At 39.6% G+C, this 21,903-nt stretch overlaps 3 protein-coding genes across 5 annotated transcripts in view; 2 read left to right on the forward strand and 1 right to left on the reverse strand.

Moving 5' to 3' along the window:
* The window catches only part of LOC125262745 (NACHT, LRR and PYD domains-containing protein 3-like), a 31,660-nt gene extending 23,750 nt beyond the window's left edge, over positions 1-7,910 (reverse strand). Inside the window, exons 1-5 of the mRNA XM_048181660.1 lie at positions 7,865-7,910; positions 5,823-7,659; positions 5,372-5,545; positions 5,084-5,257; positions 2,000-2,173 (exon numbers count right to left, since the gene is read on the reverse strand). Coding sequence (XP_048037617.1) covers positions 2,000-2,173; positions 5,084-5,257; positions 5,372-5,545; positions 5,823-7,659; positions 7,865-7,910 — 2,405 coding nt within the window. The remainder of the gene's footprint in view (positions 1-1,999; positions 2,174-5,083; positions 5,258-5,371; positions 5,546-5,822; positions 7,660-7,864) is intronic.
* Positions 7,911-14,996: 7,086 nt separating this feature from the next.
* Positions 14,997-18,060, forward strand: LOC125244877. 3 transcript variants are annotated; one of them, XR_007179399.1, is made up of 9 exons: positions 14,997-15,375; positions 16,309-16,379; positions 16,467-16,643; positions 16,734-16,795; positions 16,878-16,964; positions 17,052-17,093; positions 17,162-17,335; positions 17,415-17,529; positions 17,934-18,060. XR_007179399.1 is itself a non-coding variant. In XM_048155252.1 (9 exons), the coding sequence occupies exons 1-8, from the start codon at positions 15,218-15,220 to the stop codon at positions 17,448-17,450; spliced, it is 807 nt and encodes a 268-aa protein (XP_048011209.1). In that variant the 5' UTR covers positions 14,997-15,217; the 3' UTR covers positions 17,549-17,690. The 3 variants fall into 3 exon arrangements, 2 of the variants coding, with proteins under 2 accessions (XP_048011209.1, XP_048011200.1); XM_048155252.1 differs by lacking the exon at positions 17,934-18,060 and adding an exon at positions 17,549-17,690 and having other exon boundaries at positions 17,415-17,450; XM_048155243.1 differs by lacking the exon at positions 17,934-18,060 and having other exon boundaries at positions 17,162-17,440.
* LOC125244643 (putative nuclease HARBI1) lies at positions 17,632-19,363 on the forward strand. Its single transcript, XM_048154789.1, has 4 exons — positions 17,632-18,103; positions 18,173-18,288; positions 18,385-18,496; positions 18,591-19,363. The coding sequence occupies exons 1-4, from the start codon at positions 17,632-17,634 to the stop codon at positions 18,959-18,961; spliced, it is 1,071 nt and encodes a 356-aa protein (XP_048010746.1). The 3' UTR covers positions 18,962-19,363.
* Positions 19,364-21,903: the final 2,540 nt, after the last annotated feature.

A 21,903-nucleotide genomic window follows, 5' to 3' on the forward strand; every position in this document is an offset into this window, starting at 1 on the left:
ACTCCGCCGGGTTGCCCGCAGGGCCTTCAGTACATCACCAGAGCACGACGCACTCACCTCATCCACGCAGCTCACTCATCACTTGGCACTGGTCACCCGGGGGTCAATGAGACCCTCTCGCTCCTTAAAGCGCTCTTCTGGTGGCCCAACTTGGCCAGGGATGTCAGAAGGTACGTGCAGGGCTGCAGGGAGTGCGCCATCTCCAAGAGCTCTCGTCATCTGCCGGCCGGCAAGCTCAATCCTCTGCCCGTTCCTGAGCGACCATGGTCACACCTGGGAATTGACTTTATAACGGATCTCCCACCTTCTGACGGTCACACCTGCATCCTCGTGGTAGTGGATCGATTCTCCAAGGCCTGCCGACTGATTCCTCTCCAAGGTCTACCTACCGCTCTCACCACTGCAGAACTTATGTTCAACCACATCTTCCGTTACTATGGAATCCCCGAGGACATTGTATCTGACAGGGGCCCCCAGTTCATCTCCCGGGTCTGGAAGGCCTTCTTGTCGCTCCTGGGTGTGACCGTAAGTCTATCGTCGGGATACCACCCTCAGACGAACGGGCAGACGGAACGGAAGATCCAAGAGATCGGCCGCTTCCTGCGTACCTTCTGTCACGGCCACCAGGACTCCTGGAACCAGTACCTGGGTTGGGCCGAGTACGCCCAGAACTCCCTCCGTCAGCCTTCCACCAGATTAACACCTTTTCAATGCGTACTCGGCTACCAACCCCCACTGTTCCCCTGGGACGGGGAACCCTCCAACGTTCCTGCTGTCGACTACTGGTTCCGGGAGAGCGAGAGGGTGTGGGACTCAGCCCACCATCAGCTGCAGAGGGCCCTGCGCAGACGCAGGATGACAGCCGACCTTCGTCGCTCCAACGCTCCCAACTACAAACCTGGGCAAATGGTCTGGCTGTCGACCAGGGACATCAGACTGCGTCTGCCATGCAAGAAGCTGAGTCCCCGCTTCATTGGCCCGTTCACCATCATTCAGCAGATCAACCCCGTCATGTATCGTCTTCAGCTCCCTCCACAATACAAGATTCATCCCACTTTCCATGTGTCTCTATTGAAACCTCACCACCCTTCTCTCTCTCCTTCCACAGAGCCTGACGTGGCAGCCGCCGAGCCCCCCCTTCCACTTCTTCTGGAGGATGGAGCTGCATACGAGGTTCATGAAATTCTGGACTCCCGGTGCCGTGGTGGTCTCCTGGAATACCTCGTAGACTGGGAGGGCTACGGGCCAGAGGAGCGGTCGTGGGTCCCGTGGAACGACATCCTTGATCCCAACCTGCCACAAGCCTTCCACACCAGCCACCCGGACAGACCTGCCCCACGCCCTCGAGGTTGGCCACCACGACGTCGGGGTCCTCGGCCCTCAGGAGCAGGCCGTGGGAGGGGGGTACTGTCACAGACACGTCAGGCTCCACCTCCCTGCAATACCCACGCACTCAATCACCGGAGTTCTAATCACCGCCACCTGCACGTCATCATCCCCGCAATCACCAGCACTATATAGCCCACACTCTCACACACAGTCTTTGTCTGGTCTCGTTTGATATACAGACTCATGTATACTTACCTCAAGGACTCCAACCTGCTACTTACCTGCTACCAGCGATCCCAGTCTCTCCAGTGTCTCCAGTCTTCCTCCTGTGTTCCTCCCTCCGTGTGTGTGAGTGTTCCTCGTCTGCCATTCTCCATCTCATCTACCACGACTTCCATCTACAAGCAACAAAGGACAGTATCAATTCCCCTATCATCACATTGAACTCTCTATCCACCATTTACTCACCTGCTCATTGCTGAATTTCAATAAACCTTACTTGCTTTTACTTCTGCCTCCGTGCCGTCTGTACCGTAACAGTTTGTCAAACAATCAGAATCAAGCATTAAACAGCCCTGTAGTATAACTACAGCTAAACCTCTGTTTATTCTTAGTAAGAACTTTTGTAAATATATGAAAGAAATAGTCAAACTCTTCCTGCTCAACATACTTGAGTTTATCGAGTGTGCAGTTTTGATGGTTGAGTTTTTCAGTGAGCAGTTTGACTCCTGAATCTCCTGGGTGATTGTATCTCAGATCCAGCTCTTTCAGGTGTGAGGGGTTCGAACTCAGAGCCGAAGACATATAACGACAGCCTTCCTCTGTCACCATACAGCCAGACAACCTACAAACACACAGCAACAGTCCACATGACATTAGTTTGGCAATCAGATGTTACTATGACACACTGACCTGTGCAGTTTGTATGCTGTTATTTTCTGTAGATTCAGTCATAAAGATAACAAAAGTGTGTTCAACTCTTAACAATGGCTGAGTCATCCAGCGGGCGCCACCTAACTATAAAAAAATTAATAATCATATTTTTCAAAACTCCTGCCTTGATCATCACAAAATAGGTGTCATGTTCCGATTGTGGAAATTTGAACATCATTATTTACAGCAGGCTCTCACAATTAAAACGACATCAACATAATCGAATAAGTTGATCACAAAATATTCCTCACGAAATTACAACACATAAAACCGCACAGGAGCACAGACGCTAACTAAAACTAAAATGTAGCTTTCATCTGGAATTTTCGCTTAGAACTTCATGAAGCATGCATACAGGGAGTGCAGAATTATTAGGCAAGTTGATTTTCTGATCATATTTTTTTCCCAAGCACATTTTACCAATTCCAATCCACATCAATCTTAATAACTACTATTAATATTGTTTTTAATCATTTATAAGTGATATATAATTGTTCATGAAGGCTGGAAATGAAAAATGCCTTATATTCAGGTGTGCAGAATTATTAGGCAAGTTTTCTTTTACAGGCAAAATGAGCCAAAAAAGAGATTTAACTCAGACTGAAAAGTCAAAAATTATTAAATACTCATGAGAAGGACGCAATACTAATGCAATACTAGAAATTGCAAAGTTAAAGCATGACCAAGGGACAGCAAAATGCTCATTGGGTCAGCGGGGTCAGACAAAAACAGGTGGAAAAGAAAAGACACATTAACTGCAAAATAATTAAGAATTATGTGTGAAACCATCAGGAACCCTTTAGTCTCCAGCGCCACCATTTTCCAGAACTGCAACCTACCTGGAGTCTCCAGAAGTGCAAGGTCTCAGGATCTCAGAGACTTAGGTTAGCTAAAGAATCCTAAAAAATGACCCGCACTTGATAAGAATCACAAGCTGAAGTGTTATAAAATACATGAAGACTGGGTTTTTATAGACCTTATAAACAGACAGCTTGAGAGTGACTCCTGAAGGACCAGCACCACATCCTCTTGTACCACTGTTTGAAGAATTTATCTTCCAGAATCTGGCAGTAAGTTTTGGAAGATCATTTTTAGTCCATCTCTGCAAGACAGACATTTCAGGTTAAGAGATGGACTAAAAGTGAACTCAAACACCTTACTGCCAGATTCTGGATAAATTCTTCAAACAGTGGTACAAGAGGATGTGGTGCTGGTCCATCAGGAGTCATTCTCAAGCTGTCTGTCTATAAGCCCTATTAAAACCCAGTCTTCATGTATTTTATAACACTTCAGCTTGTGATTCTTATCAAGTGCAGGTCATTTTTTAGGATTCTTTAGCTAACCTAAGTCTCTGAGATCCTAACACCTTGCACTTCTGGAGACTCCAGGTAGGTTGCAGCTCTGGAAAATGGTGGCGCTGGAGACTAAAGGGTTCCTGATGGTTTCACACTTAATTCTTCACCTTAATTCTTAATTATTTTGCAGTTAACATGTGTCTTTTCTTTTCCACCTGTTTTTGTCTGACCCCGCTGACCTAATGAGCATTTTGCTGTCCCTTGGTCATGCTTTAACTTTGCAATTTCTAGTATTGCATTAGTATTGCGTCCTTCTCATGAGTATTAAATAATTTTTGACTTTTCAGTCTGAGTTAAATCTCTTTTTTGGCTCATTTTGCCTGTAAAAGAAAACTTGCCTAATAATTCTGCACACCTGAATATAAGGCATTTTTCATTTCCAGCCTTCACGAACAATTATATATCACTTATAAATGATTAAAAACAATATTAATAGTAGTTATTAAGATTGATGTGGATTGGAATTGGTAAAATGTGCTTGGGAAAAAAATATGATCAGAAAATCAACTTGCCTAATAATTCTGCACTCCCTGTAGATTGTAGAAAATGGCACATCATTTCTTACAGTGGATGCTCCCAATTTAAATGAGTCCAAAATCAACATAATCCCTTGCATCAATCACAATATTCCTTGTGAAGTAAGGATTTTAAAAATGCCCATTAGGGGCGCCAAGGGCTAAACAAAAAGGCTACCTTGGTTCCAAATGCTGTAGCTTTAGATTACTTTATGCTATCACCACAAAATTTGAATCAGATGCAGCTCACATATAGAGGAACATCAAAAAAATGTCTTCCTATCTTATTTCCTTTCTGAGTTTTTGCATGTCAAATAAGATATGTAAAATTTTAATTGAGCATTTTTTTTAAATTGAGCAACTTTTTTTGTCAATCTCTTTTTATTAAAAAATAAATAAATAAATAAACATTTTCTTTTAAACAATACCAACCTTGACTTGACAACCTTACTTGCTATGGTTTGGAGTTAAGAGTCTTTACATTTTTTGTATGACACAGAAAAAAAAACAACTCTGAAAATGCCTTCAGGGCTTAAGGGGTTAAAAAACTTAAATAATAGTCACTAATTTCCAGTGACTACCCTACTTTTTTCAAATTTCATTGTTTTGAATTGAAAATATATATTTATGTGATTAATATAATTTGTAATTGAATATGACAAAATAATTTTCAGCATATTAGACATACAAATAAGAGTGAATGTGTGCATATTTAAAATCTTCAGACAGTCCACTCCCACCCCCAACACCAAATAATATTTTTCTCAGACTTATTCAGTCTAAGTGGGTCATACCTTTTAAATATACACATCTGTATAAATATGTAATAGAAAATATCACATCCCCATAAATATTTAGTCTCTTGTTCTGATATTCCGCCGAGAGCAGATGTCACATTCGTTGACAAAATAATTGTGATAGCATTTCATTAATTATTTCAAAACCATTTACCTCATTATCTCCAGCTGACAGTTTGGACTCTTCAGTCCATCAGAAAGAAGCTTCATTCCTGAATCCTGCAGGTCATTGTTACTCAGGTCCAGCTCTCTCAGAACACAGTTTGATGATTGTAAAACTGAAGACAAACTCTCACAACACTGAGCAGTGAGATTACATATGGGAAATCTGAACAATAAATAAACAAAATGTAAACAAAATGTAATTGCATACAGAATCAGTCTTAGCAGGGTAATTTTTAATATTTAACTTAATGCAAAAATAAAGTATTTGAACTCAAACCTCAGTATCTGCAGCTGACAGTTTGTACTCTTCAGTCCATCAGAAAGAATTTTCACTCCTGAATCCTGCAGGTTATTGTTACTCAGGTCCAACTCTCTCAGGACAGAGATTGAGGATTGTAGAACTGAAGATAAACTCTCACAACACTGAGAAGTGAGATTACAGCACTGTAGCCTATGTAGAGAACAAAACAAACAATATTAATGCTTATTAGGTAGGTTTCAGTATTAAACCAGTATTTCCAATTTCCTTAATTTATGATACAATTAAGAACCATAAAATGGGTAAAACTCAAGTTCAACTTCTTTGATGATGGAGATACATTGGTATTTATTATCATCCCACAGATTGATACATTTATTAATTTTTCTTGGCAAGCAAGTCACCTGTAAAATTAAGGAACAATTAAAACAACTAACAGTGTATAAATAAATGTAAAGTAGACTCTTACAGTGCTCTTCTGGTGTTTTTGATCACTGGCAGCAGTCTCATGACGGCTTCATCAGATCTTCTGTATTTCTGCAGTTCAAATTTCTCTTGAGTCTCTTCTGACATCAGTAGCACAAACACCAGACCTGACCACTGAGCAGATGAGAGATTCTGTACTGAAAGATTTCCTGAGCTCAGATTCTTCTGGATTTCCTCCACAAAGTCATCTTTCAGTTCACTCAAACAGTAGAAGAGATTGATGGTTCTTTCCACTGATTTCTCTGTCTCTATTGTTTGTTTGATATAAGTAGCAGTGTCTGTAACATTCTCTGTTTTTATTTCCAGTCCTGGCAGTAGTTCCTTCAGGTCTCTCTGGTTGGATTCCAGAGAGAGACCCATAAGGAACCGAAGAAAAAGGTCCAGGTGTCCGTTCTTGCTTTGCAAAGCCTTCTTGACTGCAGCCTTATGGAGTTTGAACAGTGGCTTTGTGGAGAGTTTAAATGTCAGCTTTTTCCATGATTTAAGAAATGGGTTTGCTTTCTTGTTTTTGTTAATAAAAAACACATAGAGAGCAGCAATGAATTCCTGCATGCTGAGATGTACAAAGCTGTAAACATTTCTTGTTGAAACAGCATTTTCCTCCTGAAAGATCTGAGTGCATAAGCCAGAGAACACAAACCCTTCACTGACATCTAGTCCACATTCCTCAAGATCTTCTTTGTAGAAAATCAGATTTCCTTTCTCCAGCTGTTGAAAGGCCAGTTTCCCAAGCTTCAGAATAATCTGATCAAAAGACCTGATACTGGCTTCAGGTTCAGAATCATCACTGTATTTTGCTTTCATCTGTTGCTGCTGAGTAAGTAAGAAGTTTGTGTACATCCCTGTGAGGGTTGTTGGTGTTTTGTCATTGCTCTCTCGAACCAGTAGAGGCTGAAGAACAGTGAGAGAGATCCAGCAGAAGACGGGGATATGGCACATGATGTACAGGCTCCTAGATTTCCTTATATGACGGATAATGATTTCAGAAACCCCAGGACTGCTGTTATTTCTGAAGAATTGCTCTTTCTGCTCATCATTAAATCCTCGCACTTCTGTCACTTGATCAATGTAGTCTCGGGGTATCAGACTGGCTGCTGCTGGTCTGGATGTAATCCAGATGAGAGCAGAGGGAACCAGATGTCTCTTGATAAGGTTTGTAACTATCTTACTCACTGTTGTTTCTTTGTGAACATCTGTAAATATGTCATCATTTTTAAACCTCAAAGGGAAGCGACATTCGTCCAGCCCATCAAGGATGAACATGATTTTACCATCACCATCAGGAAGAGAGGACAGATCTTTAGCATCACTAAAGAAGCATTTGTGAAGCAGTCCCATGAGACTGCAGTTATTTGTGATCAAATTTAGCTGACGGAATGGAAGAGGAAAAATTAAGGCAATATCCTGATTTTCTTTTTCTTCAGCCCAGTCAAGGATGAATTTATTGACAGAGACTGTTTTTCCTACCCCTGCAATGCCCATCATTAGGACTTTTCTGTTTCGTCGACCATTATGGACTTTAAAAATGTTATTGCACTGGATCGGTGTGTCCTTGGCATCAAATTGTTTGAATTCGATCTGTCTAACCTCATGCTCACTCACTATTCCTCCAGTCTCATTCACCACATATAGATCAGTGTAAATATCGTTCAGGTATTTCTGATGACCCGTCTGAGAATTACCAACCAATATTCGCTCACACTCCTGTTTTAATTTGTCCTTCAGTTTGCGGCTGATCTCATGAAGAGCAGCTTTATTGTCCTCTGCAGTTGAGCCTTTAAGAAAGATGGGAAAAGTCAGCAAAGAGTAAGTGATCAGTTCTTAATAAAATAAATAAAATGTAAATTCTAATCTAGTCTGTGATTCCCAATAGAAAAATAACTACCGCACATGTGTGGTAACTTGAAAACTGTGCTTCTACTATATTCCAATTAATCACACTCATACTGTAACAGTGTTTAAATGTCATTTCTCATGTTAATTCTCAACACCAATTTTAACCAATATCACAGCAAAAAGTAGTACTAGCCCAGTGTTTTTCAATCCTGGTCCTGGGAACAGCACTAGACATTTTGTATGTCTCTCTTATCTGGCACACTCTGTAGCTCTCACCTAATGAGCTGAAGATCTATAATGAGGTGTGTTTAATAAAAGAGACATACAAAATGTGCTAAGCAGTGGGTCACCAGGATCAGGATTGAAAACCACAATACTGTACTAGCCTAACTAACATAATTAAAAAAAGTTCTTGGCTCTCAGCCAAAGTAAGAGTAGTAAATTGAATTCCTTTTCATAGCTTACTGCACTTGCACATTTTAAAATCACTTGATTTTAAACCACGCTGCTTAAAAAAGCATGCAAATTATATGCTTTTGTGAGGGCACAGCACTACAATGTCATGCAAGTATAACCCCAACCAGAGATGTATAGTAACGAAGTAGAACTACTTCACTACTGTACTTAAGTACTAAAATGAGGTATCTGTACTTTACTAGAGTATTATTTTTTTCTCCTACTTCCACTTTTACTTCAGTACAAATTTTCGATGAGTTTAATACTTTTACTCCGATTTTTTTTTTGTGCTGCATCGTTACTCGTTACAATTATAAAAATGTTACGAATCATTCCATTCCAAACCCACATTACCACTGCCAGAACGGTGGATGGCAGGTTTGATTAAGCTGGCACATCGAGCGAATCAAGCGATTAAGAAGACTGCGCGTGCTCCCGTTCTGCCTTTTGATCAGCGAAAAAGATGGACGAACCAAAAACACCACCTTCCATCCCATCAGTAAGTTAAGCCCTTTTGCTAACTAGCGACATGCTGCGGTGTTCACTTAACGTTAACTAGCTGGCTATCATAAAGGCTGTCACGCAGCGCGTTGAATGGTATTTTTGACCCATCACTAATGTCAACTTTCTCTTATTTTAAGACAGCCTACTGTTGCCAAAAATAAATCGTAGAGCATGTCTCCTTTGGTGCTGCTTAATCACATGCCCGTTTTTATAGTGTAGTAGTGTTTTATAGGTTAATGGTAGTATAGTTTTACACTGACATAACTAATGCAGGAGTTTTCCTGCACTGAAAGAGAGAGAGAGAGAGAGAGAGAGAGAGAGAGAGCCCCGGCCGTGCGCGCGCATTCACCGTCTTAAAACAACACGAGAGCTGTCTTGCTCTCAAATTGCTCTCTATTTGTTTACATATTTAATGTGCACTGTGAAGTAACATGTACAAACAATGAACAGCTGTATTTTTATTAACTAAGATTAACAAAGATTAATAAATACAGTAACAAATGTATTGATCATGGTTAGTTCATGCTGGTTATTAGTCTAATACATTAACTAATGTAGTGTTAACAAATCAAACCATATTATAAAGTGTTACAAACAAATCATTTACTCAGAACACCTCTTGAAATGAGAATATAAGTGTGCTTACCCCATTTTTTTAGTAAGAGTGGTTAGTAAGATTTAATCTTAATGAACTACAGTATTTTTAGGTTATTTATATGACAATGTGTAGAAAAATTACCTAAAAAAAATAATTTAGCCTAGTTTAGACTGGAGTGAGGTGAAAACAGAAAAAAAGTGCAAAGCAAGTTGTTGTTAGCTAGCTGTTAATTTTATTCAATTGTATATGGTATAAAATTAGACTATTAGTGAAAATAAACTTTTTGGTAATGAAATCAAAGTGCTGACAACAAACAAAGCATCTCAACTTGTCTGCATCTCAAGTGGTACTTAATCACACTTAATCTGTTTTTGTTTACAAAAAGTTACAGCCAAAGGAATTGTGATTGTCCTTTAGGTTTATCATTTGAAATAATAAAAAACAATATGATGTTTAAACTTTTGATTACTTTCTTTAATAACTACATAACACAATACTTGTACTTTTACTTTCAGTACTTGAGTAGTAAATTTTAAAATAAACTACTTGCAATACTTAAGTACAAAAAATGTTGAATACTTTAGTACTTCTACTTGAGTGTGGTGCTTAAAGAGCACTTCAACTTCTACTCAAGTCACTTTTTTGATAGAGCACTTGTACTTTTACTCAAGTCGCGGTCTCTAGTACTTTATACATCTCTGACCCCAACAGATAACCACAAAATCTCTACTGCTTGACAAATTTCTATGGTTAATTGTGTCTGCCGGTTTATCTCCCAACCCTGACAACTGGGTTTCAATTTAAAAGTTTCTAAAATATATTTGGTAACACTTTAGCATAGGGAACAAATATAAACTATTAACTAAGACTTTTCCCTCAATAAACTCCTAATTTACTGGTTATTAATAGTTAGAAAGGTAGTTGTTAAGTTTAGGTATTGGGTAGGATTAAGGTCACGCAGAATAAGGCTTTTTATTAATATGTGCTTAATAAGTACTAATAAATAGCCAACATACATTCAGTGGATTGCCTCCATTAGACTCAGATCATATTTAAGCCAATAAATTATTAAAAGCTTTTTGATATATGAAACTATTGACAGCTAGCACTTCAATCAGGATGTGAGGCTGTATTTTCAGGATTTTTTGTCCTGCTTAAATGAACCTTTGCATGTGTGAAATAACCTTTTATAGTGTGAATATAAAATCATCACAGCCAACAACACAAAGAAACCCAAATCTCTCATGTCTGTTCTGTAATGGTGAAACATGAATTAGCCGGCTGTCCAAAGTTTAAGAAGCAAGTACACAAGGAGAAGATAATTTTCTTTAAAAAGAATGGAGTATGTTTTGGATGTCTCAGATGGGATGGACACATGAGTAAGGACTGTCCTAGATGTTAGACAAACTAAACAATTAAATTACACTTCAAATATTTTTTTCTAAAGACAATTTCTGTCATTTTAGGCTGTTTTTAATGATGCTGGTGTTAGTTCAAGTGTTCGTTCTTTAAAAAAGTTTGGTTTTAATTAGTTATTTGATACTATAAAAAAGGATGAGACGTCGTGATTGACAGCTGAGATTGACAGCTTGAGGTGCCAACAGACTTTTTTCTGGATCTTCGTGAGGTGATTGGAGCTTTAACTTTAATTTCTACATTTCCATAACTGTTTACTTCACACCAACATAATGAGTTGTTCTGAGTTTGGGCGGGACATTGATATCGCGGTTCCACTTTGTGCTCACTACTGCGCAGACTCGAGACTCAAGATGTCTCAGGAGTGAAGGTGCGTCGTCCATCTTTTTTTACAGTCTATGTGACAGATCATATGCAGTGAAAACCCGACTGGGGTGGGTGGTTAATGGCCCTCTGAAAGACAGTAGCATCACAGGCAAGAGTGGCTTTCCTTATGTCCCAAGTGAAAAAAGTACACTTCCATAATGTACTTAAAGTGCTCTTTTTTCGTGCACTAATTTTGTACTTTATATACCAAAAATTCTTCTTTAGTAGTTCTTAAGACAATCTTAAAAACATCGAAGTGTACTCAACTGCTATTTTGAGACACTATGAATATAAACTGAATTGTGCTTTTAACTTACTATCTCTGTATTAATACTTAAAGCTGCTGTCCGTAACTTTTTTTGGTTAAAAATGATCCAAATCAGTTTTTGAGCAAGTACATAACCAGTCAGTGTTCAAAACTATCTCCTTACCTTAGCCCAATTTACAACGGTAAGCTTGTAATAATGTTTTATAAATTGGGTGGTACTGGTGGGTTTCCGCAGGAAATTCGAGCAAGTCGCCTTTTGTCTTTGCATCACATCTGTATACATAAAGAAGGAGTCCCAGCTAGTAGCTATATCGCATGTGAGGCGGATCATTTATAGCCTTATCTCACAAGCAGCTGAAATAATTAAACATCATTTTGATGGCAGATTGTGGATTTGGATCCAGATAGATCCAAATGACAATCATCAGTGACAACTGGAGATTCACACGTAGTCAAGAGCAAAAGACGTCGGACTGCGGAGTGGCTACAGAAATTGAAATGTACATGTAACGCTAATACACACTAAATGTACATAGTCAATGCACAATAAGTGCATTGTATCAAATGATTAATTTAAATGTAAGTACATAGCAGTTAAGGCCACTTAATATAAAGTGGGACCGAGTAGACATAAACCTGGATAAGAGATCTAATCAATTTGCAGTAAAAAGGACAAAACAGTATTTATATAAGTCCATAGGTTAACAACAATTGGACATTCCCAAAACATGTAGAGAAAAGCACCTGATGTTACAGATGTATCCTAGATACCAATCCATCGTGATGCATAATCCTTTTAAAACAAAAGCAAGATAAATTGCAGGAAATATAAAAACAAGAAAAAGGAACGACGTGGAACTATGTACAAAAAAGCAGGCCGCACATTACTGAGAATGTAGATCTGCATAAGCAGAAACAAATCCATGATCCATGACCAGTCCACTTCAATGCAAAACAGGTTACCAAAGGCTCACTGAGCCAGAAATGTAGTGATCAAACCTGCTCTCCATTTGCCCATAAATAAATAAAATAAATCGCTATTATTTACCAGTCAGTGGACAAGCATACAGAACAAGATGGCCACCATGTTAATGTTCTCTTCAGGGCAGTCAGAATCATCACAAACTTTATCTCCTCATTGAGCTGAAGGGATTCTATGCCTTTTGAGGAGAGTCGAACAGCATCAGCTCACATTTGTGCCGTAGTTTAATTGCCGCCGGGTAGATGAGGAAGGGCTGGAGACCGAGTGCTGTCATCTTCTTCAAGACTGGATTAAAGCTTTTTCTCTTGGTAGTTGAGGCTGAACTAAAGTCAGAAAAAAATAGTAGCGTGACATTTTCCTGCATGAATGTCACCGGATACACCTGCCGAGCACCCTTCAGGATCGCCGACCTGTCATGACATCTTAGGACACGGAAGATGTTTGTGTGCGGCTGAGTTTTTCCTTCCATCATACACATGATGGGCCCGGTCTATCTTGATTTCAGGATTCAGTGAAGGGATCCATTTGGGAAGATTAGCTCTGAGGAAGCCAGCTACGTCGGAGCCAGCTACGTCGGAGCCCTCAACCCACCAGTCATATGTTATTTCTCCTGCTACTGTCTTCAATGCCAGTCAGTTGTTCCAGCTGATTTCTTAAAGGTGTTGTATGTAGGAATGAAATAGGTATTGCAGTCCAAATTCAAAATACTGTTTGCCCCACCCCCTCCTTCAAAGACACGGGTTGCCAGCTTGAGGACACACAACAAGAGGGAGCACAATTGACAATGAAAGCCGATGAGTTGATTTATATGTGTTTTAATATGCTGTCGTTCAGAGATTTTTAGATGGATTCAGAGGCTTTTTAGGTCAGGTAGAATCTGCGATACTCTGACCCAGTTTGTTTGCTGGTTTCCATGGCTGCAATATGCAGTGTTTTCCGCCAACTGGCAAACTGTGATGTCGAAATACTATTGGATAAACTGGCAGCACACGGTTTCGCACAGACCAAAACAAAGACAGACATTCCGACATGGAACGCACATTTCAAAGTAGAATATCTGGCTGTATCATTGTTTTTCTGAGAAACAAGTAGCTGAACTTAACATGTTTCCTAAATATCTGCAAATATATTGGGGTATTTTTATGCTTTATTAAAGTGAAAATCTTACATATAGCACCTTTGAGTTTGTGACTGTCTTATCCTCACGTGCAGCTGCTTGAACAGAATCAACCCGGTCATGTGTCTGTTTTGCCGTGTTGGCTAGCTTTTCAACTTCTGCTTTTAGTTCTTTAACAGAATCGTTGGTCGTTTGTATATCTTAATGTAGATCACGGAGTGCTGGGGTCAGTACAGTCTATCGCTTCTCTTACAGTTGAAGCCACAACCGAATCGAGAGTACTTTGTTGCTCTTTGAGCGCTAGTTTGATAGCAGTTAGCAATCACAGTGTCGAGATCCTCTCTGGAGATGGTGGTATCTTTCAGTTTTTTCTTTATTGCTGATTGTTCCATCTCTTTTCCGATTCCCCTTGACTGCTGGGGCACTCATAGTGGGCTAGATAAAGAGTGGTTCACAGTTTACTGACAGGATTATACTATATCTGACAAAGTGTGCGTTTTCACTTGCCGTGCGTTCTTGTCTCATGATTTGTGAAGTGCCTGGTCGGTTCTTACTGGCCAGGCGCTCTTGTATTGTCATGTTTTGTGTAGCATGAGGTTTGTTTTCACCTGCCGTATGCTTTCGTGTTTTTTGTCTTGTGCTGTGTAGCACGCAGTCTGTTTCACGGGCTGCGTGCTCTCATGTTGTCTTGTTTTGTGTGAACACGTGGCTTATGGGTTCTCTCATTAGCTGCATGTTCATGTCTCGTTTAGTGCTTCTGTTTTTATGTTTGGTGTGAGCACATGGCTTGTCATGTGTTTCTTTGTGCCATGTGCTCTCATGTCTATTGTCTTGACCCCGCCCATCTTGTTACCTCATTATTGGTTTCTTTGCCCCACCTTTCCTCCCTTGTTACCTGCCTTGTTTGCTCTCCTATTTATTCTCCTTGTGTTTGCAGTCCTGTGCTGGATCGTTGTTGTATGTTTCCCTTTCGTGTGGTTCTCTCAAGCCTAGCCTAGCCTAGCCTAGCCTAGCCAAGTCAAGTCAAGTCAAGTCAAAGTCTTGTTTTACCCCACGGGGTAGTTTTTTTTCTGTTTTGTTTTATTTTTTATAATTAATAAAAGCCATTTTCCTGCAATTGAGTCCTCACTTCATCCCTTCAACACCCAAACCTGACACTTATAATAAATAAGTAAAAATAGTAAAACTTTAAGAACAAGTATATCTTTCTCCTGCAGGCAGTGGGAGAAATTCATATAAAGGCCGTAATTCCAGTCCAGCAGGGGGTGCTGATACCAGGATAACAAGCATTGACCACAAGATAAGTGTGAATGAGTGTTTGGAAGCGTTTATTGTTGGCGTGACACAATTATAGGATTTAACATTTAAGTTTGATTTATTTTTTTCAAAAATAAATATCAATGAACTTGATTTACTTGAGCATCTCATTTGTACAAGTCAAGACAGATCAGTATCACCACAAAGTGTACAAGAGTATCAACAAAAACAAAGGGATTTTACATGTACAATGCCTTGACGATACCAATTTTCGTCATAGTGACACCTACTGATCAACCATTATAATCAATTTTATCAGGGTGTAAAAAGTTTTCATTAAAGCTTTTAGACCAGGGGCCTGTTGCACAAAAGTAGAATTAAGACATCCGGGATAAATGACTCAGCTGAGCTCAATAAAGCCAAAACATGTGCGTCCAGGCTTAATTGGTTGCACAAAGACCAAGCCAGGATGAGCAGACACGGATTCATTAAGCCAGGTGAAACCAATCCTGGATAGGTGCGCGCTCACGGCTCACTCAAATAGACCCCGCCACAGATCACAGATTAACTGATTTACCATGGCAACTAGAGCCGCGTACTTTTCCCCGTCGGAAGCACAAATCCTCATGGAGGCATACGAGGAGGTAAAAGATATAATTAAGAAGAAAGGCAACACCGCCACAGTGATAAAGCAAAGAGAAAAAGCGTGGCAAAGTATTGCAGACCGCCTGAATGCGTAAGTAGTGCACAATTACACACTCACCGCTCCGCTGAAACATCACAATTACAAATCAAATATTTAATTCACATCTCCAAAAACGCAGTTGTACTGTAATTATGAAACGGTTAAATTTTTTATTGAAATGCACTGCATATATGAGTGAAATTGTGTAACGTAACTCCATCACACTGTATAAAGCTATGATATATTATTATTAAAGCCTTACATTATTATTTTACGTTACTACGCTCAGTACGGTTTAATCTTAGCCGTTGTACTCTGCTTATTATGTTGTCCACCGGTTTTTTTTGTGTTTCCCCTGCTTTTATTAATGTAAAGCAGCTTTGACAGAATGAAACAATTGTGAAAAGTGCTATATAAATAAAATTTTCTTGAATACATAGATGAGCTATAATAATAATCACTTTAATTTATATAGCGCCTTTCAAAGGACCCAAGGTTGGTTGCTCACTGCACTGCAAAAATGTCTTTCTTACTTAGTATTTTTGTCTTGTTTTCAGTCAAAAAAAAATATCTAAAAAAAATCTTAAATATTTTCTAGAGCAAAATAACCTAGGAAAATAAGCAAAAAACTCTGCCAGTGAAACAAGAGAACTTTTCTAAAAGTAAGTGTTTATGGAAAAAGTAAACTTATTTCAAGAGAATTTTTCTTATTATATTGACAGATATTTAAATTTTTTGCTTGTTTTAAGCACACATTTACTTGAAGTTTATATTTTTGGTCTAAACCTATACTTATTTTGCTAGGTCATTTAGAAAATCAAGAAAATACATCTTTAGTGTTTTTTTTTTTTTTTATATTTTTACTGAAAACAATACAAAAATACCAAGTCATTTTTGTCAGTGTGACTCCATTAAATGTTCTTGTGATAAAGAATGTGTGTGTGTGTGTGTGTGTGTGTGTGTGTGTGTGTGCGTGTGATGTAGATTAAACATGAACGGGCCAAAACGGACATGGCAGCAGGTCAAAATCAAATACAAGAACATTCTGCAGAATGGTATGGTCCCTGACTAATATTTAACAAAGCACAAGCATATATTGTACCCAGAAGGTGCCTGCTCACACATTGTCTGTACTGTTTTAGCAGTGAAAAAGAATACCCACAGACAAGGCACGGGTGGTGGGTCACCAAAGGCTGACCTTACCCCAGCAGAGGACATGGCCTTGGAGCTAAATAAAGGCAGGCCCGTCTTAGAGGGGATCCCTGGGGGGAAAGAGACGAGCATAGGTTCCTCCCAAGATGCCACCCGCTTCATTCAAGGTATGTCCTTCCATCTCTACATGGAATACAACCACATTCATATTGAATCAATTTGGACTGTCTGACTTTGGTTTACCTATTGCCTTGCAGTGTCTGGCAGCACTGTGTTCCTGTTAGAGCCACCAGCACAAGCACCAGACGATGCTGATCCAGTGAGTACTCCATCAAAGGCATACTGTAGGCCTGGCATGTCTTGTCTACTAGCTTCAATATGAATCCGATTAAATGTGATAGGGTGAAAGCCCCAGTGCAGCAGCAACAGCACATGATGGAGACGATGATGAGGAGGAGACCATCTCTGTGGATTCCAGAAGGCATGAGGTATCATGTTAAGACTGTGAAAGTACTATTTACTCTACAATGGTGAGGAGTCCTCATCAAAATCAAAAAATCTAATTTCTTTTACAGGACCCAGATGCTATACAGTGGGAAAACCAGCCTGGCAACATAGTGCGTATTAATAAAAGGACACCACATCCTGCCAAATTCCAGCTGCGCTAATTGTATTGTGTTCACAGAGCTCACAAGCTATCAGAAAGTTGTATGGCAACCACCTCCGGCGCCAAATAGAACTGGCAGACATAGACATTCAGTACAAGAAGAAAAAGATAGAAAATCTTGCACTGGAGTCCGAAATAAAAAAGAGGACAATTAGGAAACTGGACCTTGAAATAAAAAAACTTGAGAGGGAGGTGAGATATGCCTTCAATGTACACTGTATGCTAACTGTAACACAAATGTATTAATCATTATTTTTCTTTCCTCCCCCAGCTCCAAGAAGATGACACAGCTCAAAATAAAAATTAGGTATATTCTCGTAAAGTCAAGTGAGCCATGACATATGAGCTCTTATTGTGAGCACACAGGACGGTGGCATCTTTCTAAGGTATTTTTTATTTTCACAGCAATCAGTACAACCAAGTCATCGTTATAAGGCACCGGCCTCTTTTGCCCACCCCCCCAGCACCAGGTGTGGCCACTAGCCTATATGAAGGCCCAAAATTGTGTGTTCCTTTCTGCTCTGACAATGGCATGCCCATTCTTGCGAGATGTGGTGGATGAAGAAGCACTTGTGCTGAGGAGAGCCTTCAGGCGAGAAAGGGTCTTCAGGGACCGGTTGGACCCACTGGCCTTCCCTGATGACCATCTATATGAAAGATACAGGTTTTCTGCAGATGGCATCAGGTATCTATGCAGACTACTGGGTCCCAGGATTAAGCACCGCACTGCACGGAGCCATGCACTGAGTGTGGAGCAAATGGTTTGTGTGGCCTTGCGCTTTTTTGCTAGTGGAGCCTTCCTGTACTCAGTGGGGGATGCAGAACAGCTGAACAAGGCCACAATTTGCCGCACAATAAGGAGTGTGTGTCTGGCTATCAAAGCATTAGCAGATGTCTTCATCTCCTTCCCTGGCCACAGAAGACTCTGTGACATGAAAGAGGAGTTCTATAGGATTGCAGGTAAGAGGATCTACAAATTACAGGACAACTGTTAACACATAGTAGGATACTCATTACTTTGTGTGACAGGTTTCCCCAATGTCATTGGTGCAGTGGACTGCACACACATAAGGATAAAAGCCCCCTCAGGTGCCCATGAGGCCGATTTTGTGAATAGGAAATCCTTTCACAGCATTAATGTTCAGGTGAACATAACTTTTTGATATTGTCCATTGACGAACACTCTGCATTGCCAATGATGTGCATTGATTGGTGTAATATTCCTCATCTTATGATTTCAGATGGTCTGCAATGCTGACTGTGTGATCAGCAATGTTGTGGCAAAATGGCCTGGCTCAGTCCATGACTCCAGAATCTTTCGGGCCTCTGAAATCTATCAGTGCCTATCACAAGGTAAGCCACACAACCCCTATTTATAACCATCATGGCTGTGTCAAGAATATCACTGTGTTTATGAGGTAGTAATGATGAGATTTTGTGTTGACAGGTGAATTCTCTGGTGTGTTGCTGGGAGACAGGGGGTATGGCTGCCAGCCTTTTCTCCTGACACCTTTCACAGACCCCCAGGAAGCACAGCAGGCCTACAACCATGCCCATGCCAGGACCAGGGCCAGAGTTGAAATGACCTTTGGCCTCCTGAAGGCACGCTTTCACTGCCTTCACAAATTAAGGGTCAACCCTGTTAGGGCATGTGATATTACTGTGGCTTGTGCTGTCCTCCACAATGTGGCCTGCCTGAGGAAGGAGAGGGCCCCCAGAGTGCCACCAGCCATGGACTGGGACAATCCGGCAATCTTCCCTGATGACGACAGTGGTCGGCTGCTGAGGGACCAATATGTGTTGAATTATTTTAGTTAGTATGTGTGCTTTCAATTTAGGTAAAAAATGTCCTGCTGTGGCAGAGGAAATAGGGTTTTTTTGGGTTGGTTTTTTTACGAATTTGGCCTCTTATGATGTTTGTGCGGTATACTGTGTGTAATACAAGGCTGCAGGGAGGCTACTGCATCCATTCATTTGTCTGTTCAGTTGATGTGTATGGATTTGTCCTGCATTTATTTTAGTGTGCAGACATGCAGGGTGTGTTATATACAGACCTTTGAATGTGTATGTATCATTTTGTATAATATGCTTTGATTCTGTGCTTTCCATCTTGTAGAGTCACTGTGACTTCAGTTTCGAAAGGAGCTGATAGTTTACCTGCTTTGTTTTGTCCTTATTCAATAAAGGAACATAATGTTACACATTGTGTTTTTATATTCATATGGAATATGTATTTGTTTATATGACAGAGTACTAGGGCCCCACTGAGGAAAAAGGATAAAGTCATAAATTTATGAGGCTGGTTCTTTCTGCAGAAAAGCAACATATTCTTTTTACAGTTTTGATAGTTATGACAATGTGATACTTCATATTCTGGCACATCAGCATGTCTTTGTTTATGAAACCATACTGAAGTACAATTTCACGAAATGCCCCACATCTGTCATTTTAACAACTGTCCTCCTTTAAAACAACTGGTTACAATATTATGACTTGTCTTTTTTTTTTCCCTCTGTGGCCCTAATATTCTATCATTTTATATATAGCCTTATAGTCTATTGGAAACTGTAAATTATCTAATGATAGCAACATCATCTAAAAATCATTATTTATCCAAAATGATTGAAATTAATGATCACAAACGTTTAAATAATGACAGTGGGTCTAGTTATATGTGATAACAATGTATAGTGAGCAGTGAAATAACTATTGGTTTCCATTTGTGGCGACTGCTGACTGACATTAGGGATGAGATTAAATAGATCCTGGAATTTAGCCTGGTCTGGAGCAGGCTAGCTCCACAGAATAAATCTCCATGGTAATTTATACCATAACATATCCTCCTGCCCCCTATCCAGCTTTAGTGCAACCGGATTAGGGATCAATTGAGCCAGGATCACCAAGATATCCTGGCTTAATCCCTTATCCTACTTTTGTGCAACAGGCCCCAGAGATCTTCAACCCTGCTTCTGGGGACCTACTGCCCTGCAAAGTTTAGCTACAACCCTAATCAAACACACCTGAACCCGCTAATCAAGCTCTTCAGGATCGCTTGAAAATCACAGGCAGGTGTGCTGAAGCAGGTTGGAAATAAATTTGCAGGACAGTGGGTCCCCAGGAGCAGGGTTGAAGACCTCTGTTTTAGATAATTGTAAACTATTTATGAAACTACCACTAGGGACACTAGGACTCTGTTCTATTCTATTTATTTGTATAAGATTGCTTTGTATAAAGCCAGAAACACACCAAGCTGACGCTGACGAACTGGTGACAACAATGGTCGGCAGCATCTGGGTCCAAAGTTGCCCTGACACACCAAACTGAGGCTTGACACCCGACAGCCAAGTAGCACATCCATTCTGTGCCTGTGTAAGAAGAAATGCCTTTCCGTCCCAGCAGGTGGCAGTAGCTGAACAGCCAATCAGAATGATCAGATGGGCAGACTGACCGACGAGCTCCGATGCCGATTCAACATGTTGAATTGGCCGAAAAAAAAAGCAGACGAGGACCACTTCAGCGGAACACACTGAGAAAACTTAGCCGGCCAACGAACAAAAACTGTCCGACGGCCGACCATTGGCTTGGTGTGTTCCGGACTTAAGAAGCTAGGACAGTTGCTGCTTGCTGTTATATATTCTCTTGTTTCAATGTGGTTGTTATTAATGATAATGAACATGCAAAATATTGGGTAACACTTTATTATAAGTATACAGTAATAAAGTACTTACACATAATTTGCAAACTAGTTTATAATTTATAAAAAATAAAAACAGTCCAAGGCACTTGAGTGTTATTGAAAAAAATATAAAAAGCCTTTATTTCATCATGGCTGAAGTATTTAATTGCAGGTGACAAGTACTGCAAGTACTTGCGGCTAATGAGCCTTCGTCAGGGTATTATTTTGAATTTTCTCTCTCTTTTTTTTTTACCTTTATTTATATAGCGCTTTTTACAATGCAGATTGTCAAAGCAACTTTACAGTGATTCTTCTGCTTGTCCTGTGCAGCGTGACCAGGTGATTGTTATATGACTAATTAACTGCTACTTATAAGAACCCAGTGTTTGTTGCTCACACCCTGAGCAATGTAGGTGTGCAGTACTTGTCACCTGTTTTTAAATATTTAAACCATGATGAAATAAAATCTTTTTATATTTTTCAATATAAAATATAATTGCCTTGGACTGTTATTAATTTTTATGAATTGAATCATCCTTTATATCCAAAGAACACTGAGATAAGGAACTCACACCCCATGCAGCACTTTTTTTTTTTTTTGCACTCTTTATTAGTTAATAGTTAATTCATAGTTAATACAGTCTCTACATTGTTGATATACAAATAGAGTATATACAGATGGTGAGTTCTCCATTCATTATTATTGTTTAATTAGCTCATATGTAAAGAGTTAGATAATGCTTTTTATGCTTTAACAACTTATTAACCATTTAATAGTTCTCATTTTAGATGTAGGAGATTCCCCGCCTGTGGAGAGTCCCCATAAATATTAACATATTAACAATATATAGACTACAATAAACAAACTATGAATAAACTATAGTTGATAATTTGTAAATATACTTATTATAAAGTGTTACCAAATGTGGTTATTGTGGGCATTTCAAAAGAAATAATTCTACTGTGAATAATTCTTGATACCTTATTACAAATTGTTTAGAATTTTAGAATGCATTTAGATAAAATGCATGTTAATTTATTAACACTGCTTGTGAGCTGCGTAACATTATGTCCCTGCTCAAAC

The sequence above is a fragment of the Megalobrama amblycephala genome, linkage group LG1 (assembly GCF_018812025.1).
Source record: "Megalobrama amblycephala isolate DHTTF-2021 linkage group LG1, ASM1881202v1, whole genome shotgun sequence".
NCBI lineage: Eukaryota > Metazoa > Chordata > Actinopteri > Cypriniformes > Xenocyprididae > Megalobrama > Megalobrama amblycephala.